This window comes from Eubalaena glacialis, chromosome 5 (genome assembly GCF_028564815.1).
Source record: "Eubalaena glacialis isolate mEubGla1 chromosome 5, mEubGla1.1.hap2.+ XY, whole genome shotgun sequence".
In the NCBI taxonomy this organism is placed as follows: domain Eukaryota; kingdom Metazoa; phylum Chordata; class Mammalia; order Artiodactyla; family Balaenidae; genus Eubalaena; species Eubalaena glacialis.
In genome coordinates this window covers 105,013,583-105,034,453 of record NC_083720.1, presented here as the reverse complement: position 1 = coordinate 105,034,453, position 20,871 = coordinate 105,013,583, and the positions used below count along the sequence as shown (strand labels likewise).

The 20,871-nt window shown below is 41.9% G+C and overlaps 1 protein-coding gene across 20 annotated transcripts in view; it reads left to right on the top strand.

The window, feature by feature from the left end:
* SEC31A (SEC31 homolog A, COPII coat complex component) overlaps positions 1 to 5,664 on the top strand; it is a 73,427-nt gene extending 67,763 nt beyond the window's left edge. For all 20 annotated transcript variants that reach the window (XM_061192429.1, XM_061192428.1, XM_061192446.1 and 17 more), the window contains 3 exons: positions 966 to 1,085; positions 3,515 to 3,586; positions 5,083 to 5,664. In XM_061192429.1, the coding sequence (XP_061048412.1) occupies positions 966 to 1,085; positions 3,515 to 3,586; positions 5,083 to 5,262 (372 nt within the window). In that variant the 3' untranslated portion in view covers positions 5,263 to 5,664. The remainder of the gene's footprint in view (positions 1 to 965; positions 1,086 to 3,514; positions 3,587 to 5,082) is intronic.
* Positions 5,665 to 20,871: the final 15,207 nt, after the last annotated feature.

Genomic DNA, 20,871 nt, shown 5'->3' with positions numbered 1-20,871 from the left:
ATTTCACATTGTCTGGAATTGCTCAGCTCACACTCCTCCTTGCTCTCCTCTCTGCTCCAGCTACAGTGACCTCCTTTCAGTCCCTTGTATCATGATCCTGCCTGTGTACACGTTCTTCCCTCTGGAATGCATTTCCTCCCCCATTTAACTGGTTAACTCCTACTTACCCTTCTGATATAACTTCCTTAAAGAGCCTTCCCCTCAGTTAAATCCCAATTATATTGTCTGTTGGTTCCAGTGATGTTAACTTAACCACAGTTGCTATTTTACATACATTTATGACATTTTTAAACTTCCTCTCTCTTCCATCAGCCTGTAAACTCCCTGAGGGATGAGATCATTTCCGTATTGGCTCACCAATACCTAGCCAATGCCTAATACACGATTGCCTAATGTTTTCTATGAATGAACTAATCAATCAAAACTTTAAACACTTACACATTCCTTCTTTGTTTTCCCATCTGTACATTCAGTAAGATCATGGTCTCTTCTATCCTAACCTTTGGTTTAATCTTGCAGTTTGATAATAGCCCAGTTAACACCCTCCAAGAGTAAACCAAAGAATAGAAGAATGTCAGGATAAACAAAAATGAGCCAACAAGCAAAGCAAGCAGCCACTCCAACCAGCCAACTTTGTAAATGCCTTGTTCTTTTTATTTCCTACTGGCACAGGTCTCCTTCCCATCAGTTATATAAAATAGTGATCAACGTATGTTCCATAATCAAATACTTTATATCCAATCCTATTTTTGAAAATAGAAGCTGTAGAAAGAGTACCTGTATCTTCTACTGAATATCTGATTTTTATGTTTGCTTATCCCAAGTGATTTCACATGTTAATTTTTGATTTGATTTTGAATAGCCTATCTACAAGGTCGTTGGTTTCTCTTTATCACAGATTCAGGGCTTTGTGTATAGGTAGCTTCTGGTCATTTCTAGTCATTTTATGGTATTATTTATTCCAGCATGTGCAGTCTTTGCCAACAGAAAAAATTACCAAGAAACCTATTCCAGATGAACACCTCATTCTAAAGACCACATTTGAGGATCTTATTCAGCGCTGCCTCTCTTCAGCCACAGATCCTGTATGTATTTTTTATTTTACTTAATTAAAAGAATCCCTTATGGAGCGCTTCTATAATGATTGCTTAAAGTCTTACAAGATGTATTTTGAAAGTTTATGCAAAAGTAGTAAAGCTAGCACTTATATATAGTTTGCTGTACATATAAAAACACATTCAACTGCTTTTTACATATAACTTTAATCCTTAAAACAACCTCATGGTAGGTAGGTTTGTCATATTTATTTACAGAGGAGGAAATTAAGGCAAAAAGCAGTTACGTAATAATTAAGGCAGAGCCAGCATTCGAACCTAGTCTGGCTCCAGAATTCATGCTTTCAACCACTATGCTGCACTGCGTCTCATCGGCAAACCTTAATGCCTAGCACAAAAATACAACACAATGGTGAAACTCAGATTTGGGGTTTCTTTCTGAGCTTACATCAAAGCTTTTAAAAGTAGATAGACAATCTTTAACTTTGCAAAGACCTTAAAAATAGTTAAGTGCTTTAGATATTGGAGTCATATTCATAGTCAAAGTAACTGATTTTACTCAGTTTATTAGAGGATGACTGTATTGGCAACAATAAAAATTCCACAAAACCAGTTTTGTTTTAGATGAAATTTCACTTTCTGCCAACAAACATTGAATATGTTTATGTAGTCACTGGCCAGTTGTCTGCTTGAAAAACAGCTTCTGGAATTTGTTGTTTCATCAAACATTGAGTATTAATATGTGCAGCCTTCTGCTAGTCTTTTGGAAAGCAATTCTCTGTACTGAAAGTGTCAGGAAAGCAGAGGCAGGGGAAAGTTAACATAAACCTTAGCGCCTGGCATTCTGGGAGTGATGGAAAGACGAAGCTAGGAACAGAGAACAGGTGAAGCTGTTAAACAGGTAAGTGTACAGTGTCTCCTAGGCAGAGAGGTCCTCATCGTACAAAATGGAGGAATCCTAATAAAAATGTGGGAAAACTCCAGTCTTCCTTCAGGCATGAGTTAATGTAAATAGAGGTTGGGAGGACACCTCGTACATGGCCTAGCTTAATAAATTTTTGTTGAGCTTCACCTCCTCTAGGTCACCATATCACCTTCCTTCTGGTTACCCAGGACCCCTGGGCAGAAGAGAAAGACAAACTGTTCCTGTCACTAGTTGGGGAGGAAGTTCAAATACCGCCCAGGACTCCTGCTGGTAGCTAGGTGGGATTAACTTTGAACCCTCCACAAAAGTCCATTTTAATCAATACTTGACATCATTTTTATAGTATGGCTTTATTCTTATTTCCACTTCAGTTATGTCCAAACAGCACAAAGTAATTTTGCAGCACAACTTAGTTTGTAAGGTTATCCTCGATGGCTTCACCTCTTCCGCACTCCTCTTCTGACACACTGACATTCCCTCCTCAAACATACCAAGCACGTGTCAGCATCAGAGACTTTGTACCTGTGGCTCCTTCTGCCTGGAGCTCTTCCCCACAGAGCTGCATAGCTCTTGCTCACTTGTTCCTGGTGTCTGCTCAGATGTCCCATTAGCCGTCAGGACTTTCTTACCACGTCATACTGCCAACACTGCTGACCCCCTTACCCTGTTAACTTTTCTTCATGGCACTCATCACCATCTGACATACAATATATTGTTTATTTAGTATCCTTTCCCCACCCAATAGAATATGAGATCCATGAGACACAACACTGTCCCAGCATGGCGCGTAGTAGTCACTCAGTAAATATTGAAAAGCAGTGTCACTTTTAAGGCTGTTGCATAATGTAGATATTAAGTTAATCACAGTATAATTTTACACCTTTACTTTTAGGATAGTTTTCTCTCACTATACTTACAGTACTAGGATGAGGGTAGGAGGACTCCTTAATTTAAGAACTCATTTTAACACTTCCCTCTTAATAATCTTAAGCCACCGAAAGATAATTTTCTCCTTTTTTTGGTGTTTTAAAGGCCCAGAATAAGACAGGATTAAATGTACCAAATGTGACTGAGTGTATAAGTAGTACTTTGAGATTCCACAGTTCACCTGTATGTTTGCCTTCTGGCTCCCATAATGTTCATTTTATTTAATTTACAGTAACTGTTAGACCTTCCTTTCTGTAGTACGCTGACCCCTTGCTGCCTCCAGGTGGCCCTTCGTGTTGCTGTGGACACAGTGTAGATGGGCACTCACTCACCTCAAGTGAGCTGCAGTCCCCGTGAAATCCAGCCACTGCTCCCCTTTGCACCCTAGGAGGGAGGCTCTCACTTTCTTGCCCTCCCTGCCATAATAGATTACTGATCTCTGTTCTAATAATCTGTTCAAGTTCCTCGGTCTTAGCTATCTCCATTTCTTTATAAAATGAAGCTGTCCAACATCATGACTGTAAGGTTTAGTGAAATGACATAAGGCAAGCTCTTGGGATAAAAGTTACTGTTCATACATAACATACCTGTTTTTTCTCTCCTGCAGCAAACCAAGAGGAAGCTAGATGATGCCAGCAAACGTTTGGAGTTTCTGTATGATAAACTTAGGGAACAGACAGTAAGTTTGTGGGGAAAAGAAGGATTTATGATAATCATTTATTCCTGGTTGCTAGTAAAATAAGTGTCTCATCAGCACTTGCATGTAATATATAGTATGCTTGGGGGCAAAATGATCGTGACAGTTCATAGAATGGGCTTTTCTCTGTCTAAATCTTACATTTCAGTCACCGGGGATAAGGGGATAGGGCAGAGTGTGTGTGTGTGTGTGTGTGTGTGTGTGTGTGTGTGTGTGTGTGTGTGTGAGAGAGAGAGAGAGAGAGAGAGAGATTAAGAGGGAGAGAGAATTTTTAACCTTTTTTATGACAAAGAGCAGATATACAAACTGGCCTGTACTGGTCCTACAGTAACTGGCCTTCTGTTCATTTTTATATGTCCCTTGAATTAAGAAATCAGAGAGTGGGCAGATACTCTGTTTTCCAGAGACCAAATGTGTAATCTCTCTCATAGTCTAAGACTCTGATCCTTTTCTTTTAGAATAGCTATTACACAAAGGCAAAGCCAAAGGTAGCCACAAATTGAGCAGATCAATGTGTATAACTATGAAGATGGTCGACAGTAAGGAGTAAATGCCCTGTGTGTTCTGTTCTCTTGTCCCTCCCAACCTCTCCATTCCTTTCTAGAATTGTTTTGTTTTATTATTGAAAGCACTAGGAGAGAAAAAAAGAATTGGGACTTTTTCACATTTTTGCATTTTAGCATTTCTCTTCCCCATTCCCCATATCAATGCCATCAGCTAAAAATAACCATTTGTCTCCTGAGAACCAAACCAGAGAAAGTTGATATAACAGTGGAAGTGGCGTGGCCCATGGACTGATCCAAAATAAAGTCTTCTCTGAAAAGCATGGACGTGTATGCCAAGTAATGACATGGGGGGAAAAAAAACTAGAGGTCTTATGATTTTAAGAGATGACAGGATTATGAAAAGCAGTTAAGAATTGGCAAATTGAGTACATGATGAGGACTGTTGCCCTCCTAATGGCAGTGGACCAGAAGTGCAAGGTTTCTATTGTCCACAAGGTTTTAGAGTAAATTGGGCCCCTACTTCGAGATGTCATGATTAAGAATCTTGAAACTCCTTCATGTACATAGGAAAAATTTTAAAAGGTGTGAGACAGTTATCTAAAATAATTTAGTTATTTAAAATATTTAAGTTATCTAAAATAAAATAATAAGAAAGCTCTTAAGTGGAGAGAGACATTAACATTTCAACTTGGGGAAGGAAATCTGGCTTTTCTGTAAGAAAATACCTGGCTTATCATACATGTAGAATTCGTAAATAATTCCTTACATAAATCATTTTGTCATGGTTCTATTTTATAACTTAAGTGTTGGTTGGTCTGAGAATCTTTCTAGAAATGCTCACCAGTTTATACATTTTTTTAATAATGTTTATTTCAAGCTCCTCTTAAATATCAGGGTTTAATGTTTATAGAGGGTCTCATGGAAAATTCTTCCTTAATTTAATTCTCTCTCTCAATTCCACCTTTATTTCAGCTTTCACCAACAATCATCAATGGTTTACACAACATTGCAAGGAGCATTGAGACTCGAAACTACTCAGAAGGATTGACCATCCATACCCACATAGTTAGCACCAGCAACTTCAGTGAGACCTCTGCTTTTATGCCAGTTCTCAAAGTTGTTCTCACCCAGGCCAACAAGCTGGGTGTCTAAAGGATGGCTTCACTCTCAGCCACTATTGCCATTTTTCCAAAGAAACATGTTTTAAAAAATGATAAGATGTGGACCAGTCCTCATTAGCATGTTTCCATAGCAGCCAGTCAAGAACATTTACATTGTTTCTGCAGATATACTCACCTTAGACCCGCTCAAAACCCTGGTGCTTTCTTTTGTTTTAATCTTTTATTGCCTGTGATGATTTTCCTATTCTGCAAATAATGTATTTCCTGGATTACACATAGTATGCTTTCCTGAAGTATTCTGATAAAATATGGTTTTTGAAACCTCAGGTTTACTTTTTGGAAAAAGAGCCTTTGGTTATGTGTAAAGCAGAGCTGAAATTAAATTTCTTTCATGTCCTCCCTACTTCCTCCGTCTCAATCAGATTAAAGTGTGTAATCCTATTTGTGTGTATGTAGTCTTTTTTTAAACAGCTACTACAGTTTAGTGTAATCTCTGTTTTTTGTGGCTTTGGCTTCACTTTGGTCCTGAACAAATAACTAAATCTAGAGGCTGCTACATAGATGTTAGCAAATACTAATGAAAAGTGGGATCACTAGTTTTAAGTATCTATAGGAAAAGATTGAGCATTTTCATTCTGTAGGATGCATTGAACTTTTTTCTATTAATGTTTTCAATATTCTGTTTAAGTTTTAAGATTGAATTGTCTCCATTTTATATTTAGAAACTTATTCATTTTTTAAAAGTTACCTATTTCTCTGAGGTTTAAGTTCAGAAAGAAAGCTTTAACTTCTGTCAGCCGCCTGAATCGACATATTTTCAGACAGTATTTTCGTCAAATGATTTTATTGTAATCTGTCTTAAGAACAGTGTGGTAAACAAAAGATAATGGTCCCCATAGAATCTTGAGGAGAATTAGATACTAATAATTTTCATTGTTTAAGCAATTTTACCTAAGTGAGTTGGAAAACTAGAAGATAAAAAGTGTGACTACTGTGAAGACAGGTGCTGTTTCAAGGATTAAGTGCAGTTCATCAGGCATTTTGCAGCCTAAGTGACATAGTTTGCAAGACCCTCTTAATTTCCTTTGCTGGGATTCCCTGCTCACCAAATAAAACCCCTCTTTTAAAAATAAAAATAGGGACTTCCCTGGTGGCGCAGGGGTTAAGAATCTGCCTGCCAATGCAGGGGACACAGGTTTGAGCCGTGGTCCGCGAAGATCCCACATGCCGCGGAGCAACTAAGCCCGTGCGCCACAACTACTGAGCCTGTGCTCTAGAGCCTGCGAGCTGCAACTACTGAGCCCACGTGCCACAACTGCTGAAGCCCGAGTGCCTAGAGCCTGTGCTCCACAACAAGAGAAGCCACCGCAATGAGAAGCCCGCACACTGCAACAAAGAGTAACCCGCACTAGACTCAACTAGAGAAAGCCCACGCACAGCAACGAAGACCCAATGCAGCTTAAAAAAAAAAAATTAAATAAAAATAGTTTTATAACTAAAAAAGGAGGACCTTGATAACATGTATGAGCATTGGAACCTCACGAGTGGGGTGATATATCAGCTCTCTGGGAGTCTGGTGGTCTGAGTCAGTCCTATGACTCACTGAAGTGGCGACTTAACCTTCTGGACCTGACTCTTGACTGTGGTGTCAGCCCAAGACCCCATCTGAACAGCAGGCTGGCCTCTAGTAATTTTTTTGATGCATTGCCCTTATAGTTAGGATTTGTGTTATGGCTGCATGATTACCTTAACATGACAATGGCATAACTGGCAGCGTTTTACAAAAAAACATTCCAAAAGATGAGAAACAGGAATAGGTGGCACTGGAGCCCTGACCAACCCCAAAGATTCTACAAGTATGAGTATAAAAAAACAATTTGCCACTGACATCTGAGCAGCTGTTACAAGTGGATGGAGGTAAGAAGACTTGAACCCAAAATAGAGTTTAGTCTTGCAGTATGAAGATAACAGGAGATTATGGGAAGAGAGCAGTTTGTTTTCCTGAAGAAAAGCGAACAAGGAAAGGGGTGTGAGGGAAACTGGTAGGTGGGGCTGGGTGTTGGCTGGGAGACATAGCAGATCCCTGGGACGTGCTTTCTTATACTTCACCTGCTCCTCTCCTCCACTCTGCGTATGACCTTTTGGGCTGGATGGGATGGATGTACCTTAGGCCCCGTCTGAGAATCTTTGTGTGTGTGGGATGCACAGCTGATGGAGATGGTGGTTCATTCTAATAGTGTGGCAGCAGGAGAAAGTTGGAAACAACTGCTCTGCATCTGACTGTTGAGAGTCCAACAAGCCTATATATTCCTTTGGATTCAGAAAATTCCCATGTATGCTGGAGGACGGAAAGATGCAGTAGGATTCCTGGCAACCAGATGTACTCTATTTAACACCTGCCTGAAAGATAAAGGGAGGGATGGTGATCGGTTAACACTTTTCTGATAACCACTTGTCTCCTGAACCAGATTTGTGTTCACCTAAGAATGACTGCAAGGCCGTCTGTTGACTGCTCAGCCATGGTGGAGACTTCATTTGGAATGGACATCTACAAATGCACACATACATATATACGTATGCACCCCTCTTTGTCGTTCAACTGCTGCGGTGGCAGCATTCCCAAATGTCACCCCTGACAAGTCTATCAGGGTGTTCATCAGATGCTGAAGATGTCACAGGCAGGTAGCATCTCCAGTTATTCAGTGAAGAAGGACTGCCTATGCATAGATGCTCTTAACTGTTTCCTCTAATGGATAAATGCTCCAAATCTTTTAACCAAACTAAATTACAAAGAAAACGTGATCAAATTAGCTTTATAGTTCCACTTTTCCTGGCACACTGGTTTTACATACATTTCTGTAGCATCTGCTCTGCTCAGGGCTTTGGTGACCATACCATTCACTCAGGTTCAGGTTGAGTAGTGCACCTACGAGCTGATTGGGGTCAGACTGTGCCACTCCTAAATTTCCAGCTGTTTGCTTTCTCTCCCCTCTGGGAGATACGGAATGTGTGGGTTTTAGGGTGTTGGGACAGACCTTGAAAAACCTAATAAAATCAAACAAAAGGAAATAGACTTTGGTTTAACCGTGGTGCATGTTTTTTACACTCTGGTTTAATGTTTCCAGAGACCTGCTAAAGTATTTACTTAGCAAACAATGTTAGTCACCTAGAATAACTGTATAAACATCATTACTCAGTAATGTCTGAGATCATTTTTTTAGTGGAGCTGCACACCCTGTTGATTTTTTTTAGTCCATTTCTTTTTTTTTTAATAGATGTATTTATTTTTGGCTGCGTTGGGTCTTCGTTGCTGCGTGCAGGCTTTCTCTAGTTGCGCCGAGCAGGGGCTGCTCTTCGTTGTGGTGCGTGAGCTTCTCATTGCGGTGGCTTCTCGTTGCAGAGCATGGCCTCTAGGCGCGCGGGCTTCAGTAGTTGTGGCACGCTGGCTCAGTAGTTGTGGTGCATGGGCTTAGTTGCTCTGTGGCATGTGGGATCTTCGCGGACCAGGGCTCAAACCCATGTCCCCTGCATTGGCAGGTGGATTCTTTTGTTTTTTTTTTTGAATAGATCTTTATTGGAGTATAATTGCTTCACAATACTGTGTTAGTTTCTGTTGCACAACAAAGAATCAGCCATATACATACACATGTCCCCATATACCCTCCCTCTTGAGCCTCCGTCCCATCCTCCCTATCCCACCCCTCTAGGTCATCGCAAAGCACTGAGCCAATCTCCCTGTGCTATGCTGCTGCTTCCCACCAGCCAACTGTTTTACATTTGGTAGTGTATATATGTCCATGCTACTCTCACTTCACCCCAGCTTCACCCTTCCACCCCATGTCAAGTCCATTTTCTGTGTCTGCCTTTTTATTCCTGCCCTGCAACTAGGTTCATCAGTACCCTTTTTTTTTTTTTTTAGATTCCATATATGTGTGTTACCATACTGTATTTGTTTTTCTCTTTCTGACTTCACTCTGTATGACAGACTCTAGGTCCACCCACCTCACTACAAATAACTCAATTTTGTTTCTTTTTATGGCTGAGTAATATTCCATTGTATATATGTGCCACATCTTCTTTATCCATTCATCTGTCGATGGACATTTAGGTTGCTTCCACGTCCTGGCTATTGTAAATAGTGCTGCAGTGAACATTGGGGTACATGTCTGTTTTTGAATTATGGTTTTCTCAGGGTATATGCCCAGTAGTGGGATTGCTGGGTCATATGGTAATTCTATTTTTAGTTTTTTAAGGAACCTCCATACTGTTCTCCATAGTGGCTGTATCAATTTACATTCCCACCAACAGTGCAAGAGGGTTCCCTTTTCTCCACACCCCCTCTAGCATTTATTGTTTCTAGATTTTTTGATAATGGCCATTCTGACCAGTGTGAGGTGATACCTCATTGTAGTTTTGATTTGCATTTCTCTAATAATTAGTGCTGTTGAGCATCTTTTCATGTGCCTCTTGGCCATCTGTATGTCTTCCTTGGAGAAATGTCTATTTAGGTCTTCCACCCATTTTTTAACTGGATTGTTTGGTTTTTTTGATACTGAGCTCCATGAGCTGTTTGTATATTTTAGAGATTAATCCTGTCTGTTGTTTCATTTGCAAATATTTTCTCCCATTCTGAGGGTTGTCTTTTTGTCTTGTTTATGGTTTCCTTTGCTGTGCAAAAGTTTTTAAGTTTAATTAAGTCAACTGTACTCCAGTGTAAAATAAAAATTAAAAAAAAATAAAGAATATCTACGTGTAAAAGAAAAAGCTACTAGAGAGCCCGCTCTATCCCAGTTGCTATAATTACATCTTCACAAGGGACAGTGAAGCAGAGCACCTATCTGAGAGTCAAAGAGCTGGGTTCTAGTGTCTTCTCTGCCACTTACTGTTGGTCAAACCACCCCATTTCCTTTTGCCTCCATTTCTCACCTGTAAAATGAGGGGGTAGGACTAGATGATCTCTGATTTCACTTACAGCTCTGGAAGTCTATGACCCATCTACCTGTCCCACAGTGTCTTTGTATGTTACCTACAAGTCTTCGGAAGGAACCAAAAACAATTTTGGGATAGTACCAAAGCTTTGAAGAAAGATAACAGAAACAACTCAAGCCTATTTATATTTGGATACCTTTTTTCCTCTCGGTAGAGTTGATTGATTTTTCTGAAGAACAATCAATGCAGTGCTTTCCTTGGTTGGAAATGAACAGGCGGGCATTTAAGAAATAAGTTTCTAATTTGAGGACTTGGGACAGATGTATTTGCTTGGCCTTGAGGTCCTTAAGTAGTGAGTCCCCCTCAGCAATGATAAATATTTCCATGAAATTAACCTTTCTACACACCCGTTCCCCACATCAAGAATACGCTAGGCCTTCCCTGGTGGCGCAGTGGTTAAGAATCCGCCTGCCAATGCAGGGGACATGGGTTCGAGCCCTGGTCCGGGAAGATCTCACATGCCGTGGAGCAACTAAGCCCGCGCGCCACAACTACTGAGCCCGTGCACCTAGAGCCTGTGTTCTGCAACAAGAGAAGCCACTGCAATGAGAAGCCCGTGCACCACAATTAAGAGAAGCCCCTGCTTGCCGCAACTAGAGAAAGCCCATGCACAGCAACAAAGACCCAACGCAGCCAAAAATAAATTAATTAACTCAAAAAAAGAATACGCTATATTTGATTACACAGGACACTCAACAATGAATGAGTTTTCCCTCTGGTGCTGCAAATCTGGGTCACCCTTTTGACATTCCTGAACTCTATTGACAAATGCCCTCTCCCAGCTAGAGAACCACAGGGCCTTTGCTTTAAGAGCAGCCCGTGGTAACGGACACAGCAAGAAGAGAAAGAGGTCATTGAAACAGAAACAATGACAGCAGCTAATGCTGAGAAGTAAATAAGAGCTTCTCTATGTTCATCTGCCCTTGGAAACCAAAATAACTATGCTAAAAGAAAATGGGGTGGGTGTTGTCGGAGGACGGGGACGGGAGAGCGGGAAGAGATGTGGGTGAAAACCTCATCAGCACTGTCTTTCTTCTGCCACAACAATAGGGATTGTTCATTCAGAGAGCTGGGATTTGGGAGCAGGGAGAGAGAGTGGGGAGGAGTGTGGACCTTGTTTTGGTTTGTGGACCTCGTTTCTAGGCAGCTGTTGGTCAAAGGGGGATGTGGCGTAGGTACTGACAAATGTTCACGTGTCACGGCTGGGTCGTAAAAAGGAGTGACTCCTCCGTAGCACTGGTTAGCGTCTGTGCATGCACGCCCTGTAGGGATTATTTGATCCCTCTCTGCCTCCCTACCAGGCTGTGAGTTCCAGGAGCGCAGCCGTGCACTCCTCTGTCCGTGGAGCTGAGCTCGGTGCTGGCTTCTAGAGGAGGCGAAATCGATAGATGCTTAAGGAAGGACTCTTAATTGATTCAAACTGAAGATAACTTGGAAAGATGCAGGGGGCAGCATGTCACTGACAGGTGATATCAGAGGCAGGTTTGGGTTGGGTTTTTCACTAAGTAGACCCTCTCCTATCTATGAATTAGGAAGTAGGGTCTTCAGATCTGGCTATTTCCAGTGCCCAGTTTCCTGCTGCCAATTGGAGCACTCTGTGAAGAGTGGTCAGGAAATGTGGGAAGAGTCTTAAGCAGTAAGTCTGGGGTCTTGTTAAAAGAAAACCCCTTCCTCTCTTCACATCCGAAGCAATAGATGCATTCCTTTCAGAGGAACAGCTTCCCCTCATCCACTGCTATAAAATCTTAATGGGGAAAATATTCCAATCCATTTAGTACCGAAGCAGGGATGACAACACTCCTGTGATTGAAGGAAGCTGAGAAGACTAATTTTCTAGTATGCCGTGGTGTTGCTGTATCTCAAAACCAATCCTCCCATAGTCTTTTTTTTTTTTAAATGAAAGGTTTATTTTTATTTTTATTTTTTTTAGCATCTTTATTGGAGTATAATTGCTTTACAATGGTGTGTTAGTTTCTGCTTTATAACTAAGTGAATCGGTTATACGTATACATATGTTCCCATATCTCTTCCCTCTTGCATCTCCCTCCCTCCCGCCCTCCCTATCCCACCCCTCTAGGTAGTCACAAAGCACCGAGCTGATCTCCCTGTGCTATGCGGTTGCTTCCCACTAGCTGTCTATTTTACGTTTGGTAGTGTATATATGTCTTGGAGGCTAACTTCCCAACTTTATGCTCCCCTGAAATCACTCTAATCTAAAGGCTATGAGTGGTTTTCCTACTCTGGGAGCAGAAAGAGGTTTACATTTGAAATAGCTGTCCATGCATCTCATCCAACAGGCAACCCCCCGTCCTTTAATCCGCAAGAGCTGCAGAGTTCATTCCTTCCTGAGCCAAAGGAGTTGCCTTAAATGATTACCTCTGATAAAGTAGAGCAGGAGATTTTATTTTATTTCATAGTTCCCTTCAGAGCAAACGAATCCTGGTGCAGCCAGAATCCCTTCCTTCAAGGTCTGAATCCCTCCAGCCCACCCAGGGATGCGTCTCTTCCCAGTCTGGGGCCCCCAGAAGCATCCTGGCGTCCTGGCCAGGCAGGTTTCGTAACTGCGTGGAGTCTATCTCTCTGGTATGATTAAAAACTGATAAAATACCAACATTATTCAGCACTTAACTAGGTATCAGACATCGTCCTGAGCTCTATTCCTGTGAGGTAAGGGGTATCTCCATTTAGCACATGAAAAAACCGAAGTTAGATTATTAGGTAAATTGCACAGAGTATTCCCAGCGTGGAGCTGTCTTAATTCTTACATTATGTAGGATGAAATTGAAGACCTAAGAGACTGTCATGGTCCCCAAATCACAGAGTACTCAGACTTGCTAATTCAGAGTGGTGAAGCCAAACTCAAACCCAGGTTTTCACGTGCCAAACCTGGATCATTTTCACAACACTGTAGTTCGTGTAGCCAAAATCTAAATTTCCTTAAGAAAACCATAGGCGTGAGAATCACTGTAAATCTCTTACTTCAAGAATGGATCTTTTCTTTCTCTTTCCTTCCTCCCCAGAGCTTGCATTTTCTCCACAAACTCCTTTTTTTTTTTTTAAATTTATTTATTTACTTATTTATTTGGCTGTGCCGGGTCTTAGTTGCGGCATGCAGGACCTAGTTCCCTGACCAGGGATCGAACCAGGGCCCCCTGCATTGGGAGTGCGGAGTCTTAACCACTAGACCACCAGGGAAGTCCCTCCACAAACATTTCTTATACAATTTTTAAAAATCTTGTATTAACCCTTTAGCTAGATACTTTGCCAGGCTCACTCCCATCTCTGAGACTTCTCTGGCACAATGTTCCAACTGGGAGTTGCTACCAGGTCATTCTATCTTTCAGGGCCTTGTTTGCTGCCACCGTCTCCAGGAAGCCCTCCTGACCACGCCAGCCCACACACCTCACAAGCAAGTCTCACACACAGTTTTTATAGGTAGTGTTGCCATCCAACACTTTCATCTTCTGTCCTCTTTCTCTCCCTACCTGAAGCAACTTCTACTCCGAGGCACATACTGTTGGCCAGAACCTAGGCATTTTGGCTATGATGGTTTTCTCCCAGTACATCTCAGAGCTGCCCTTTTGTAGTTTGTAAACTTGTAACTGTTCATTGACATTTGAGAACTGTTACCTGTCCTTGTTTAGGAAGCCTCCCCACAGCCCTTGGGCACCTGGCTCACAATCTTCTCCAGCTAAACCCATATGCCTCCCTGTGGGACTTCAGTCTTCTGTGGAGGTGCTGTCCAGGTACCTCAGCCTCCCCAGCTCCAGCGACCACCACCTCCTATATAACCCTGTGGCCTCACCTTGGAGTTTATCATTGGAAACTCTTCGACCACCATAGGTCTTAAGTTCCGAATCACACTCCTGGTGCACAGTGGCCATTGCTTCCTTTATTCTCATTCCCTGACAGATAGAAATCTACCCTTCAACTTCCTCAAAACCTCGATGCCTTTGCAGCTCCTGGAATCTTTCATCACTTTTCCCCAGCTTTCTACCAAATTCCCACTCTGCTTATCTGGCAGGTGATCTGACCTTCCCTTCAGAGCAAACCAGCCCTGAATCACAGCACCCTGCCTCACTTCACTGGATCACTCTGCAAGCTAAATCTGCCCTCATCCTCATTTCCTTCCAGTGTCAAGAAAAAGCTGTCCCTCTCTTCAAAGCTCAGCCAACCATCTGATCACCTGATCCCATCCTGTCTAACCCCGAACCCTAGGAAAATAGTTCCATCAAGCATCCTCTTTCTTATATTTTTGAACTTTGACCTTTCATTATCATTCCCGAACCCAGTAGATATATTCAGATTCCTCAGAAACACACTCAACTTCACCTCTCTGTCCTTCTCCTCTTCATTGCCAAACTTCCTGAAAATTAATTTACATAGGTATGCCATGCTTGTCTCCTCCTCCTTATTCTTTTTTTTTTTTTTTGGCCGAGCCGCGCAGCATGTGGGGTCTTAGTTCCCCAACCATGGTTCGAACCTGCCCCCCCTGCACCGGAAGTGCAGGGTTAACCACTGGAATACCAGGGAAGTCCCCCTCCTCCTCCTTATTCTTAAACACACCTCTGTGTAAGGTCTGTTCCCATCACTCAATGAAAAGGCCTTAGCAAAGGTCAGCGATGACCTCTGTATGAAGTGGTCTCTTCATTCCCATCCTCCCCAGCCTTTCTGTAATATTCGAGGTTGCTCTCCCACACTCTGCAGCTTCTTCCCCATCTCTCATCAGTCCTGCTTTGTCCACACCACTGGCTTCTCTTTCTTTGCTATTCTCACAAATAGCAGTTCACTAGAAGTCTATCCTGAGTCCTTTTCTTACCTTCCCTGGGCAACTGCTTCCACTGCCATGGATTTTACTAAATTGAACTACCACTAAGTTACTCTCTCCAGCCTAGACCTTTGCTGGGCTCCAGGCCTATATGTATATTTAACAAATGTTGAATATACTGAATATTTCTTCAGTCCCTTCTCAAAAATGATGATCCATGTGATGATGATGATGATGACTAATATTTATGGGTTCCTTACTACACGCCAGACACTGTTCTAAACTTTAGTCACCATAGAAATACCATACGGGAGGTATTATCATCCCCATTTCACAAAAATGGTAATAAACACAGTACGATTTAGTATCTCAGTAAGTGACATTGTTTTTCACCTGAATATCCAACCCAGAGACCCAGAAAGAATCCTGTACTTTTTATTTCTCCTCCTTCATTTTCAGTCAAGCATCAAATCCTGTTGGTTCTTCTATTTGAGTTCCTCTGGCTTTATCTTCTCCTAACACATCTTTTCCAGAATCTGTACCTTTGTCTTACTTCAGACCCTCCTCATCAATCGACCAGACTCTTAAAATGGTGCCCTGACTGCTCTTCTTGCCTTCAGTCTTACCTCTGTCTACCTGCGGTCCAATCATTCTTCACACTTCTTCTAGAGTGGTCCTTCTGAAATGCAAACTTGATCATATTATTACGCTGCATAAAGCCAGTCAGTGACTCCCCTCACATGGCTACTTCTGCTGGGCATGAAAGACACCCACCTACCTTCATGGGCTGCCCACTGCATGACATTTCATCTTCATCTCCCACCATTTCTCTACTTTCACTTCGGATATTCCAGACATCTCTCTAAGTGACAAATGCAAAAGCTTTTGCTCACACTATTTTCTCTGCCTGGGTTGCCCTCCTCCATTTCTTTGTCTAGTAAACTACTCATCCTTCAAAACTGTGCTCTCTAATATGTAGCCAGTAGCCACATGAGGCTAATCTGAATTAAGATGTGCTGTGCTGTAAGTATAAACAACGGATTTTGAAGACAGTGTGTGAAAAAAAGTATAAATGTCCCAGTAATTTTACATTGATTACCTATTGAAAAGATAATATTTTGGATATATTGGGTTAAGTAAAATATTATTAAAATTTATTGTTTCTTTCTATGTGGCTATTAGAAAATTTCAATTTACACAAGTGGCTTGAATTCGTGGCATGCATTATATTTCTATTAGACAGTACTTCTTCAAAATTCTTACCCTGTAAACTTAACTGAAGAGGCAAAAGACTTGTACACTGAAAACTACAAAATGATGCTAAGAGAAATTAAAGAAGACACAAATAAATGGAAGAACATTCCATGTTCATGGACTGGAGAATTAATACTGTTAAGATGTCAATACTAACTAAAGTGATCTCCAGATTTAATGCAATCCCTATAAAAATCTCAGTGACATTTTTTGCAGAAACAGAAAAAAACCCATCCTAAAATTCACACGGAATCTCACTGGACCCTAAATAACTAAAATAATCTTGACAAAGAAGAACAAAGTTGGAGGTCTCATACGTCTAGATTTCAAAACTTATTACAAGGCAACAGTAATCAAAACAATGTGGTACTGGCAAAAAGACAGACATATAGACCAATGGAATAAAATAGAAAGTCCAGAAATAAACCCTCAAGTATATGGTCAAATGATCTTCAGCAAGGATGCCAAAACCATTCAGTGGGGAAAGGAGAGTCTTTTCAACAAATAGTGTTTAAAAAACTGGTATCCACATGCAAAAGAATGACATGGACCCTTACCATACACCATATACAAAAGTTAACTCAAAATGGATCAAAGACCTAAACATAAAAGATAAAAACTATAAAACTCTTAAAAGAAAACACAGGGAGAGAGCTTCATTGGATTTGGCAATGATTTCTTGAATATGACACCAAAAGCACAGGGAACAAAAGTAAAAATAGGTAAATTGGACTACATCAATATTTAAAACTTCTAAGCATCAAAAACACAACAGTAAAAAGGCAAACTATGGAATCGGAGAAAATAGTTGCAAACCATTTATCTAACAAGGGGTTAAGATCCAGAATATATAAAGAACTCCTGCAACTCAACAACAGAAAACCAAACAACATCTAATTTAAAAATGGGCAAAGACTAGAATAGACATTTCTCCAAAGATGACATGAAAAGCTGCTCAACATTGCTAATCATTAGGGAACTACAAATCAAAACCACAACGAGATATCACCTCACACCCATTAGGATGGCTGTAATCGAAAAAAATAAAAAAACAGAATATAACAAGTGTTAGTGAAGATGTGGAGAAACTGGAACTCTTGTGCACCGTTGGTGGGAATGTAAAATGGTCCAGCTGCTATGGGAAACAGTATAGAAGTTCCACAAAAAAATTAAATATAGAATTACCATAAAATCCAGCAATCCTACTTCTAGGTATATATCCAAAACAATTGAAAGCAGATATAACAGTACATCCATGTTCACAGCAGCATTATTCACAATAGCCAAAAGGTGGAAGTAACCCGAGTGTCCATTGATGGAGTGGACAAGCAAAATGTAGTGTGTGTGTGTGTGTGTGTGTGTGTGTGTATATATATATATATATATATATATAGAGAGAGAGAGAGAGAGAGAGAGAGAGAGAGAGAGAGAGAGAGAGAGAGAGAGAGAGAGAGAGAGAGAGAGAGAGAGAGAGAGAGAGATATTATTTGGCCTTAAAAAGGAAGGAGGGCTTCCCTGGTGGCGCAGTGGTTAAGAATCCACCTGCCAATGCAGGGGACACGGGTTCGAGCCCTGGTCTGGGAAGATCCCACATGCCGCGAAGCAACTGGGCCCGTGAGCCACAACTACTGAGCCTGCGTGTCTGGAGCCTGTGCTCCGCAACAAGAGAGGCCGCGATAGTGAGAGGCCCGTGCACCGCGATGAAGAGTGGCCCCCGCTCGCCGCAACTAGAGAAAGCCCTCGCACAGAAACGAAGACCCAACAGAGCCAAAAATAAATAAATAAATAAATAATTAATTTAAAAAAAAAAGGAAGGGAATTCTGACGCATGCTACAATATAGATGAAACTTGAAGACATTATGCTAAGTGATGTAAACCAGTCACAAAAAGGCAAATACTATATTATGAGATATCCAGAGTAGTCAAACGCATAGAAACAGTAAGTACAACATGGCGGATGCCAGGGAGTAGGGAGACAGAGAAATGGAGAGTTGTTTGATGTGTATAGATTTTCAGCTTTGCAGGGTGAAAAAGTTCTGGAGATTGGTTACATATCCATGTGAATATATTTAACACTATTGAAGTGAACACTTAAAAATGATTAAGATGGTCATTGTTATGTGTATTTTACCACAATTTAAAATTTTTAAAAATCAAGTTCCAAAAAAAAGAAAGGAAAAAAACCCCTTACCCAGATGTCACCCGCCTCCTCCCCTCTAGTGTGAATTAACTACTCCTTTCTTCATGCCCCCACTTAATTCCTGCACATACCTCTAATAGGGTCTTATCACATTTTTGGTAATTCTTTGTTTGACAGGATAAGGGTTACTGTCCCATGAGTGAGATGAATACCCATCCACTTCTAGGGTCTTGACCAGAAGCTAAGAAAATATACTAGGGTCTTTAGTAAGATGGAGAAAAGAGACAGTAGCCCTGATGGCATAATATGCCACAGGGGATATTCAAGACTATACCTTGTATGTGTAGAGGTGTCACTCTGAGGCTAGATCTGGAGGGGCTAATGTCCTTCAGCCATCCTTCTGTAAGCAGCATCTGAAAGGCCTGAAGAGCACGTCCTCCCACCTCCAACAGATGAAAACTTCCCCTTCTTTATCATGAGTCCAACCAACTGAAATGATTGGCCACACCCAGTCTGACCTGTTGGCAGGAAGAGAGGAAAATATTCATTTAAGATAGAGCCAAGATAAAGTAGCTTATGTAACAGATAAGGTACTCTGGGGCCACATAAAGAACTGTTTTGCTGCCTCCCCTGAACTCTTTGTATGTACACTTGATGCCTAACAAGAATTTTTTTTTTTTTTTTTTTTTCTGATAACGGACTGGACCTTCCTGTCCTTCCCAGTTCATAGCCAAGAGGTAACACTTGTTTGATCTGTCTTCCCTCCTAGATGAGGAGCTCCTTTAGGGCATGGACCACACCTTATTCGTCCTTGTATCCCCAGTGTGCACCAGTGCTGGCACGTAGCAGGACTGGTGCACACTGCCTGCCCAACAAATGACTGAATGGTTAGAGTGAGGGTGCGGTGAGTCATTACAAAAACCCAGAGAGAGGCTTTTGACAGAGCAACTACTCCACCCCTAGAGAAAGGACAGTCTGAATAGAGAACCACAGGGAATATGTGGGTCTGGTGGCTGTGGGGAGCAGAGGGGGCATGAGAAGAAAAAGTGGTTCGTTATAAAGCCAAGGTTGAGCAGGCTGATGAAGTTTATGCCCTCAAGTCTCATGTTCTGTTGTCTCACTGGTCTAATGACAGCGCCGGCGTTTATCTGGTCGCCGGGCAAGTGTCCCTTCATTCTATAATTTCAGCTCCAACTGAAGCAACACCATAACACTGGCTCAGTGGCCACCATTCCACAAGCCACATACGTTGCTTCAGTTTTAAATTAGGTATTGTTTTTTCTGGCTGATTGGACTGATTCTGGTCTACTAACAATGAGATGCTCATGTATGGCCCTTTCATGTAGTCAATTCTCGGTAATGTTTTTCCGTCTCCTGTAATGCTGGAAAGGATTCCTAACAACAGTTGATCCAAAAATCAGCTTTCTTTGTCAACATAATGGTATCCTTTCAAACTCACATTTATAGACTTTGCAAGCTGGAAAGAAGAACGAAGCTTAGTTCCTGGTAAGGAAATTTGTCCCCAGAGGACGGAGTTGGGTCACAGTGAATTAGAAGTAGAATCCAGAGCCCCTAGCTTCCATTCCTGGCCCCTGTCCTTCTGCTATCCGCCGCAGGTGCAGCCACAGCTGCTTGGGACACGGCCAGCTCACCCTCCTCTGCACTTCGTTGCGATCAGGGCTCCCTCTGGATAGCTCTAAATTGTCCGCGTTGGGAGGGGAGGAATGAGCAGACACGATTCTTCTGAGGTTAAGTTTCCTTGGAACGTGCCGGGTGATGTTTTTCTAAAGCTCCATCTCAACGGTGCTGACTTCGAGGCTTAGGAGACAGTGCAGAAACGCACTGGTTAGCGGAGAATTTGCCACAAACAGCTGCGTGGCTGATGGGGTGGCGGCGCACTACTGTATACTAACCAGCCCCCAAACCATTTATTCATCATCTAATAGGCATTATTTGAGCACCTACTGTGTGTCTGGCTGCAAGCTGTCCAATAAGGAGTTGAGCGGCTCGGGGCTTTGTGACCACCTAGAGGGGTGGGATAGGGAGGCTGGGAGGGAGACGCAAGAGGGAGGCGATATGGGGATATACGTATACGTATAGCTGATTCACTTTGTTATACAGCAGCAACTGACACACCACATTGTAAAGCAATTATACTCCAATAAAGGTGTTTTATAAAAAAAAAAAAAAAAAAAGATTTGAGCGGCTGCCTGCAACCCCCCACAGGCCCAAGGAGCCATAGGAACCGGGAGACACAGGGACTTGTGATTCTCAACTCAGATCTGGCCTTAACTTGTGTTTCGACCTGGGGCAAGTATTGTAAATCCTCCAGCCCGTAGCTTCAAAGCAAAAAGAAGTCTTTTCAAAAGGGAAGGATATTTCTGGGAACCGTAGAAACAGACAACAGCTGCAGAAGTGCTGTGTGCCCCTCTGCAGGCTCCCTGACCCGGGAGCCACAGCTCACCCACCCGCGGGCGGAGGCTGCCCG